The 10,711-nt window shown below is 40.7% G+C and overlaps 1 protein-coding gene across 1 annotated transcript in view; it reads left to right on the forward strand.

The window, feature by feature from the left end:
- The window catches only part of kcnh3 (potassium voltage-gated channel, subfamily H (eag-related), member 3), a 130,277-nt gene that overhangs the window by 114,413 nt on the left and 5,153 nt on the right, over positions 1-10,711 (forward strand). The window contains 1 exon segment of the mRNA XM_054615018.1: positions 6,039-6,253. Coding sequence (XP_054470993.1) covers positions 6,039-6,253 — 215 coding nt within the window.

The following is a 10,711-nucleotide window of genomic DNA, read 5'->3' on the forward strand; positions in this document are numbered from 1 at the left end:
CTTCTTATATACAGTCGCTGATTGCTAGTGTGTTATTGGTTCAGCTACCACATGCCTAAGATTTCAGGGATCACCACAGTGATTCCAACTAATCTTAAGGTGAACATGAATGTTTATATTGAGAGTTTTGATTTGAAAAATATCTAAACTAAATAAAAAAGCCTTTTCTACTGCCGAATCTCAAAATGCTGCAAATCTGCAATAGGAATCTGGCTAAAGAGCGTTACATAACACTCCTTCTCTCTTAATCGCTTTGGTAAAACGGATGCTATTTGTGAGTTAATTATGTTTGCAGACACACAACACATTTAAGGAACAAAAAAAATCTAAATCAATGAACATTCAGCAGTAAAAGTTAGAATCAACTGGCACTGAAATAAACCTTGCAAATTGGAATTTGACTGGTCAGACACAATGTCGCACCTGTGACAACAGCTTAGAATAATTTCTTTAGTTGGCTGGCTGTCTCGCAGGCTGAAATCTAATTTCCCCTGGATGTGCTTCAAAGCCTCTGCAACACTAATCCAGCAAACTCGGCGAGCTTTCCTGAGGTGTGTTTGTGTGAATGTGTAATGGACAAAGTGATAGACAGAGAGATGAGGGAGAAAGGTGAGTGGGAGGATTTCATGTACGTTTGTCGGCGTGGCGATGACGGATGCATACGTCATGAAAGTCAGTTTTCGCAAAAGGTCAAAATGTAGTGTGTGTAGTGAGTTAATGATCCTTACCTGTGTGTCCATCTGTGTGCGTGAGATGAAGTGGATTTATCTTCAAATGCCAAGCCCCTGGCCCTTATTTGATCTTGATCATGACACACACACACACACACACACACACACACACACACACACACACACACACACACACACACACACACACACACACACACACACACACACACACACACACATCAATAGACAGAGTGTGCTGTGCTGGTATTAATAATGAATAGATTTTACATTATTAAAGCACCTTGATTATTAATGGTGAAGTGCGGATGGAGCAGAGCCCCGCTGAGTCCTGGAAGCTGTTGGTACAGACCATCATGGCCTCTACCAAGAACCTGCATCTACAGCGTTTTTCCAGGAATTCTACTGCGTATGTGCTCATTTAAAATGGTTCAATTCCAACTATTGGCCAATCCGACCAAAACAGTTTGCTGAGTGTTAAAGTGCAACTACGCGTTCAGTCAATTAGAGTCACGGATGAAGACCTTTTGCACATCATGCAATGTTAACTAATTCGGAAATATGAACACACGCTCAATCAGACGTCCACACACACACACATACATACACACACCAGCCACCAGCAATATCCTTTGGAGCTAGTATAGTGTAGACTGCAGCTGGTTATGGCTGTAGTGCTGCTCTTTCTTTTATACATCAGACAATTGAAATTACTGTGCATCGCTGAAAATGTCATTTTTAATGCATGACACACAAAACATGTTGTTGATCAGTCTCCTGTTGGGCCAACTGACAGCGAGACTCATTTCCAGCCTGTAAATTGACCTTCACTTTGGCCATCACGCCAAATCAGTGTAATTTATGGATGGATGGATTACGTAGAATTAAATTAATGGTGTGACCGTGTCTTCCGGTAGATACATCAGTCGGCAGTGCACGCTTTCTTGAAGGGCCCGCTAGTTACTAATTATGAAGCACATGCACACACATTTTTCTTACTGACGCTTTGAGGTTTAAAAGGCATGACTGTGCAAACAGTTGTGCTCAGCTTGTCAGTCTTGATTATTCATTTAATAGAATAGTTCAATATTTAGTGAAAGTGTACGGTGATTGGTCGTACACATCAGCCAATAAAGCAGCAAACGCCATTTTATAAAACCTGTCACCCATGTTAACAGACAACACAAAAAACAAAACAATAGCTTGTGACAACAACAACAAATGGTGGACAAATAGACCAACAGTGAGTCCATAAGTTAAGTCATTGATGACCCACTGAGCCAAAGAACAAGTGGGAGCTACTCTATAGCAAGTTAAGCCATTAGCACAAAGTCTAACCCAGTAGCACAAATCTAACCCAGTAACATTAGCAAGTCTAAGCACAAATCTAACCCAGTAACATTAGCACAAAGTCTAACCCAGTAGCACAAATCTAACCCAGTAACATTAGCACAAAGTCTAACCCAGTACCACAAATCTAACCCACTAATGTTAGCACAAAGTCTAACCCAGTACCACAAATCTAACCCAGTAACATTAGCACAAAGTCTAACCCAGTACCACAAATCTAACCCAGTAACATTAGCACAAAGTCTAACCCAGTACCACAAATCTAACCCAGTAACATTAGCACAAAGTCTAACCCAGTACCACAAATCTAACCCAGTAACATTAGCACAAAGTCTAACCCAGTACCACAAATCTAACCCAGTAACATTAGCACAAAGTCTAACCCAGTACCACAAATCTAACCCAGTACCACAAAGTCTAACCCAGTACCACAAATCTAACATTAGCACAAAGTCTAACCCAGTACCACAAATCTAACCCAGTCTAATGTTAATGTTAGCACAAAGTCTAACCCAGTACCACAAATCTAACCACAAAGTCTAACCCAGTAGCACAAATCTAACCCAGTAACATTAGCACAAAATCTAACCCAGTACCACAAATCTAACCCACTAATGTTAGCACAAAGTCTAACCCAGTACCACAAATCTAACCCAGTAACATTAGCACAAAGTCTAACCCAGTACCACAAATCTAACCCAGTAACATTAGCACAAAGTCTAACCCAGTACCACAAATCTAACCCAGTAATGTTAGCACAAAGTCTAACCCAGTACCACAAATCTAACCCAGTAACATTAGCACAAAGTCTAACCCAGTACCACAAATCTAACCCAGTAACATTAGCACAAAGTCTAACCCAGTACCACAAATCTAACCCAGTAACATTAGCACAAAGTCTAACCCAGTACCACAAATCTAACCCAGTAATGTTAACACAAAGCCTCACCCAGTAGCACAAAGACTACTGAGTCAAAGAATGCGTTTCAAACTGAAAAAGCAACAGGTTCTGTAATGGCGTCTAATTTGCTTGTGTTCATATGATTGTGGCATGTTACAGAGTTTATTATATATTCTTATATCACTAGAAAAAGCTAAGAGAGCCTGTCACTTCAGCGTTCCCCCAGTGGGCAGTTCCTCTCAGGGACTCCCCAGAACTGTTTGGTCCGAAAACGTTTGTGGTTTTAGGGCCCTGCTCTATTCACAAGAGCCCTCGTCTCTTTTCACGTATACTCAGACACACTGAAGTAGCCCAGACAAAATTCACACTCCTAAATGCCACATTCAAGCATTCACCTCGTGCTCATTTTAACATTCTGCTGTGATTATCTCCCTGACGCCTGCTGTCGCCCTGGGCTCCGTCGCCACCCATCATCATGCACAACAAAGGACAACTGGAGTCGAGCTGCAGTGTGGGCATGAAAAAATAAAAAACAAGTGGGGGAGCAGATGTGTGAGTGATGTGATAAAAAGAAAGTGAGACAAGCGGAGCATGTAAAGAGCCCATCCTGCAAAATTAAGCAGAAGCACAAGACGGAGTAGGGGAGGGTTTTAAGAAATGATGGAGGTGGATGGAGGTGGAAGACCTGCTCACCCTACCTCTCACTTTTCAGTCTGCAGACACCTCCGGCACTGTGTCGCTCTCTTTAATGTCACCTGTCTTATCCTTGTTTCATTCATCTTCTCCTCCTCCTCCATCTTTGCAGACCTCCTCCACACTCCATCACCCATTTCAGGTCCCCCCCCGCCTCCCTTTCCATGTTCCATGTTCATTCTTGTTTTTCTGCAGCCCCCTTTTTCTTTTACTCGCTTCCTCTGTTCTCAGCTCTCTTGCTGTGCAGCCTCGACACAGTTTGACTTTTTCCCTTTTTTAATACTTCAGTGGGTTTTGTCTGTCAAAAACCTAACAACAAAAGAAAGTCGGCCATTACGAACTACATTTTTATTTTATTTTAATTCTACTTGACATCATGCTGTGTGCTCAGTTAATAGTCTCAATGAAAATACTGCATATATACTGTACAGTTGCATACTTTTACTGCACTGTTTGGTTTCTTCGATAAAACCCTGGCTTTGTTTCTCCCAGCAGTCTAGTTGTTCAACGTCTCGGCATTGAATTTACTGACAAAACACTCCTCATTGGGGTTTTTATAAAAAAATAATCATCTCAAAAACGATTACCTTAAACAAAATGGTAAATGGTGCCAAACACAGGTTGTTAAACACTGTCAATAACCCTCAAACACAAATATACTGTATATTCACTGCTGCAGTTATAGATTATAATTTAAATGTAATGCACAAATTGTTTTATATGTACATCAATGTCAATCCTACATGATGTATATACAGTATATATACGTACATCCGCACATGTACATACTGTGTATGTATATCCATTCAATATTTATTTCTTTGCATTTGTATTATTTACAACATATAGAGCATGTGGCTTGTAAATATATGTTTTATTTATTATTTTATTGTAGGCTTTTGGTGCTTTTTATTTATATAATATTTATGAAACAGTCTTGTTTATTCCTCACCTTTATTCGTCCAGCTATGTTGTCCTTGTCCCTCGCTGTTATTTCTTATTATTGTGTAAGAGAAATGCAAGAAAAATTCCTTCTGAATCTGATAATGACTCTAAAGAATCTCATCTGTACGGACGCTCTGATGGATTTGTGGCTGAAGTAGAGCCAGAAGAAAAGAAAAACCCATCTTTAACTGAAATGAAGCATGACAAATAAGTCATACTTGAAATTGTAATGTCCAGTTATACTGTATATTAAAAGAGTATTCCAGCAATCTAGCATTGCCCCTCCAGAGGGTAAGAGGACTCACTAGAGAACAATTAAAAGAGGAAAATAAACAAATAGCAGAGGTAGAGATATCCATCCATCCATCCATCCATCCATCCATCCATCCATCCATCCATCCATCCATCCATCCAGATATCCTGACCTTTAATTCAATAATAAGATTTTTTTAAAAAGTAGATCTCCCTGCCTGGTAATGAAATTGTAGTTACCAGGCTGAAACGAAGACAACCCCGGTGACATCATCAGGGATTTTTTTTTCAAAATATATTGAGAATTCAACTGCTTTAAGCACTTATATGTCAATCAACAGTTGGCATGCTTTCATCTGTAATTGTTTAAAGTGTTTCAGTTGCTTAGTTTGACAATTTTAGATCCATTAGTTGTTGAACTTTCATAACTTTCACTTAACTTCACTCTGCGTTTCCACTTTCATTGCTGTTTCATCTTCTTTCACTAATAGAGCCTTGACTGCCGATTCAACTCCTTTAAAAAAATTCTATTATTAACTATTTCAAATGTTACAAGAACAGTTTTTTCTTCAGAAATTTCAAATCATGTTCATGTTAGCTGTTTTCTGTTTTGGGGGTTAGTACTGATGTGTCCTTCCCATCAACTTGTTAATTTGTAAGCGCTATTTTGTGATTTCTTTTTTTTTCTGGCTATAGCACAAAGCTTTGATTGGCTCGGCTGTTTTTCAACTGAGGAAACTAAAACATGAGATGTGGACAGAAATTCAGAGGTCTGGGGCCGAGCTAACAGGAGACTTGAGGTTTTCACAAGACTATTGATCTTGATTTGCAAAATCAGTGGAATACTTCTTTAAAGTGTTTTTCTTTCTCCAAAATCTACCCTCGTTTCTACAAAAAATACAGATATTGCAGGAATACTAACTATGCTAAATGCTGTTTTGTGCAGCTGTATATCTTTATAAATAAAAGTAATATTGTGTACAATTACCATTCAACACATCACCTTCTCCCACCCATATTTGTTGGAATAGCTTTGCAGGTCCATTCCTTTGATCTCCTGTGTTTGATGATCTGCAGCTCACACCGTCTGTGTGCTTATTTTCACTCTCTGATTCCCTCAGGCTCAGACAGCTAGAGAAAACTCCCTCTCTCTGATCCACCGCTTCAAAGACGTTAAGACGTGTTTGTGTGTCTCTCTGCGTGCGTAGGTAAAGGAGATCTGATTGGCTCGGACTCCCTGACGAAGGAGCAGGTGATCAAGACCAACGCCAACGTCAAGGCCCTGACCTACTGCGACCTGCAGTACATCAGCCTCAAGGGCCTCCGCGAGGTCCTCCGCCTCTACCCGGAGTACGCCCAGAAGTTCATCAGCGAGATTCAGCACGACCTCACGTACAACCTGCGCGAGGGCAACGGGGCTGACGTGAGTACGCACGGCGCTGAAGGACAGAGAGTAATATAACACAGATTTAAGACTTGTGTTTTTATGTTTGGAAAGCCTGTCGACTCAAATTGCTCCTTGGAGAAAAATAAAGTATTTTTAATTGATTCAACTGATCAGACTGCCCCCTTGTGGCCATGGGTTTGCCAGTTAATAATAGTGTTGTTGGATTTTCTCAAACTTTGTGTTAGAAAGTTGGATGAAAGATGCAGGGGAAAAATTAAAACAAAAGATTTTCTAATTCTACAAATTTTATGCATGAATGGGTCATGTAAATATCAGCCAATATTCAGTACTGGTAAAGGAAAATTTGTAGTTTTGTCACTTATAGGTATTTAGAGGCTAATGTGTCTGGAGGTGGGGACTAGGTTGACTAAAAATGGTGCAGTTAAGGGTTGAAGAAAAAAGGTCTGCAGGTGGCATTAGTGTGGTCCATAGATGGTGTTTATTTATAAATGCACATAGGCACAGCCGACTGTATAAAATGACATCAGCATCAAACGACATAAGTTGGTTTTAAGAAATGACAAACCTTTTTTTGTGATATAGGATGATAAAGTTACTTGTAAAAGCGGAATACTTTGGTATCTAGTCAGAGGAAATGACAACATGAAAAATATCTTGTTACAAAGTCAAAAGGAATTTGTAAAATCAAAAAAAGGTTCTCTTTATAACAACAAACTGAGTAAAAACTCTTGAGTCGTGGACACAACCCACCAGATCAGTCACACCTCTGAATGTGTGCAGCCTCCAAAGTGCAAATAGAAAGTGAAATTCTAATGGGTATCCTGAGAGACACCTTCAGAGGGGTCTCTCTGGTAAAAGCTGTGCATGACCTCGGCAACCACTACTGTAAAGTACACACACAGATCCGTGCACGCTTCACAAGTTCACAAGCCAAGCTTTGAAGTGCTTTTTTCTTACCCACACACACACACACACACACACACACACACACACACACACACACACACACACACACACACACACACACACACACACACACACACACACACACACACACACACACACACACACACACACACACACACACATCCTGCGCCTCTGGCTGGTGCAGCAGCAGCAGTGGGACCAGAATAGCTCAGTGCTGCTGTTTGAAGCCGTGCTGTTGCTAAAAATAGTGCAGGGGGGGAAGCACGGGTTGTCCCCCGTAGCTGCAGCTAAGATTGGATCCTGCTGGATATAAATAGCGCAGTCAGCCAAGGAGAAGAGACAAGGGGAGGAGGAGGAGGAGGAGGGGGAGGAGAGATGAAGGTGAGGGAGGAGGGAGGCAACTTTGGCTCATTTTACTGCTCTGCTCTTCCTCAATTCCTCCTTTTCCACTGCAGTCCCGTGCGGTCCTCACGGGTGCAGCATGCTTATACCGCAGAGTGTGAGTGGGGTTAAAAATGTGTGCAAATATCGGTGTGTGTCAAGAGGATGCACCATTCCAGATGCCACAAGCTGCTGCACATATCTTTGGTCTGGGCTGCAGATGTCCATACTGGTTATGTGTGCAGAAACCCTCCTGGTACCAGCAGAGCCCAGGAGAGTGTGTTTGCATATGAATGTAAGAAATGTATATATATGAGGGGGAAAAGTCTGTGATGCGCAATAACCACCAGTCGACTGGGTGCACTGATCTGTGCTACAGGGGGGAAAAAAAGGGGGATATTACAGAATAGTTTCGGTTCCACTGGGTTCTTGTGTTGTTCCAGAAGCATGCTGGGAGTAGAACATCGTAGTGCCACATACTGTACAAACACACACACACACACACACACACACACACACACACACACACACACACACACACACACACACACACACACACACACACACACACACACACACACACACACACAGCAAAAACTAAATAAAATAAGAGCACTTTGTTCATTCTTGTCGCACACAGTTGACATACATCGACTCTCACGTGCGGGCCCTGTGCTCTCAGACTTCTGCATGACTTGATCACACATGCATGATGGGAAAAAAGAAAACAAACTTCTGCACACCCACTCACTCACACACACACACACACACACACACACACACACACAGACAGGCACACCGCCGACACGAGGCAAGTGCACACTTATCACGCCCCCGCATCGCAGAGCGCTCCTTGGTTTTCCTCCAGGGCTGGGATCTAAGATTAGAACAGGAGGGCTAAAAATACATAACGGTGGCACAGAGGGAGGGGGGGGGGGGGGGGGGGGGCACTGGGGGAGGAGGAGGAGGAGAGAGTATGCTGAGCAGGCAGGGATGGAGGGAGAGACTTAATTAAAGGGAGAGAGTGGGGGGGTGAAATGGAAACTGGAGGGGCGTTGGCTTATCTGCATGATGAGATATGAAATACATTCATAACTCACTGCAGCAGTCATTCTAGGGCACGAGTGATGTTATTATTTTGAAGCCGGTGGAGGAGAACGGCAATTTATACAGTAATCCCGAAAGCTGTTTTTTTTTTTTTTTGTAAAGTGGATGCAATGAATTTGTTTTGAAAGTCAGAGAATGTATCACATGTGTTTAGACACAATGCATGTGCAGAGAGACGTGTCCTCACTCTTGTATTGTTCTTTTATTGTTGTGATTTATGAGATATATGGAGGATTTGGGAACGTGGGGGATTAAATGACTCCCACACACTTTTATTCCATGTTAAACATTATAATCCTCGTAGCGTGAAAGAGCATTAAACCTTTAGCAAAATTATATAAAAATATACATAAACAGCTACATAAATTAAAATACAATTATTTAAAAAAAATCGAATAAATGAAAATGATCAGAAAATAACTTTTTTTGTTGTTGCTTGTCAAAAATATTTGTGTGAAAGGGTTTAAGACTTCTCACCTCAGGATATCTAAAATGCTTAAAGCAGTTTAAGACATTTATTACCCTTAAGTTTCACCAACTCACTCATAAAAACCAAACATCCAGCCACAATGAAGCTATATCTCAGCTCCTGTTTGCTCTGTATCTTGTGTGTTTGACTATTTAGTGCTGCACTTTTGGCTTCTTCTCGTTCAATCTCGGACAGAAAATCCTGTTTTTTTGTTGAGCTAGTCATTTCTGGAAGTTTCAGCGACCCGGCGTCAACACTGAAGACGGCCTGAATTATTCAATTCATAAGCAGGGACATCACTGATGGGGGACAGGGACCAGTGCAACTGCCCCGGGAGTGTGTGTGGGTGTGTGTATGGGTTAGTATGTGTGTGTGTGTGTGTGTGTGTGTGTGGTGTGTGTGTGTGTGTGTGTATGGGTTAGTATGTGTGTGTGTGTGTGTGTGTGTGTGTGTGTATGGGTTAGTATGTGTGTGTGTGGGCATGCTCAGAGCAGAGTGATGAGGAAAAAGTCAGAAGCAGCAGTCTGTATTAAATGTAGCATGACAGGCCTCTCTTTGCAGTCTGGCAAAGACGGAGGCAAAACAACATTAGCTCAAAACAAAATGAGAAATAATTGGATTTTGACAAGTTACTATTCCATCTCTCTCTCTCTCTCTCTCTCTCTCTCTCTCTCTCTGACATGTCCCCATCTCACATAATCCCTCGAGGGAGACGGGAAAAGTTTTGAACACGGGTCAAACTCCTGAAGTCCTTCTAAGCAGCAGCAGCTTCTAATCTCAGCATTTGTGCCCACTTATATCTCATTTATTTCATTCTCCTTATGTCAGTGGACACAAAAGCAAAACCGATTGCAGCTCCAGAAAGTAAATCATTAAATATTAATTCTGATAAATATTAATAACAAAAGATAAAGAAAAATGTAAAATGTATGTATAAAAAAAACAATGTAAAAAAAACATGAGATAAATTAAAACGAGGCAAGTATGAAAAGTGATTAAATCCAATAAAGTGAACTAAATATTAAACCATCACTCTGATCTTTCCTATTATAAAACTAGCAGCAATAAAAACAAAGACATGAAGGGAAAAACATTTTTAAATCTTGGATCCTTTTGTGAGGATTTGAAGCCACCGAAACAAATATACACTCATACACCTACATCTGTTTGATACCATCAAGAAGAACCCTGAGCCTCCCGCTTAGCACTTATTATATTCGTATTAGTTTGTTGCACTTATTGTATTCATATTAGTTTGTTGCACTTATTGTATTCATATTAGTTTGTTGCACTTATTGTATTCATATTAGTTTGTTGCACTTATTGTATTCATATTAGTTTGTTGTACTTATTGTATTCATATTAGTTTGTTTCTGTACTTTTGCTCTGGTTTATGCTTTAAGATGCTTGTTTAAGAAAGGAGATGCACTTATGACTTCTGGTGACTAGTAGTTCTCTTGAATACCTATGTTGAATACACTTATTGTAAGTCGCTTTGGATAAAAGCGTCTGCTAAATGACTGTAATGTAATGTAATGTAATGTAATGTAATATAATACCACTTCTACCTCAAATATACAACTCCTCAC

This window comes from Anoplopoma fimbria, chromosome 16 (assembly GCF_027596085.1).
Source record: "Anoplopoma fimbria isolate UVic2021 breed Golden Eagle Sablefish chromosome 16, Afim_UVic_2022, whole genome shotgun sequence".
In the NCBI taxonomy this organism is placed as follows: domain Eukaryota; kingdom Metazoa; phylum Chordata; class Actinopteri; order Perciformes; family Anoplopomatidae; genus Anoplopoma; species Anoplopoma fimbria.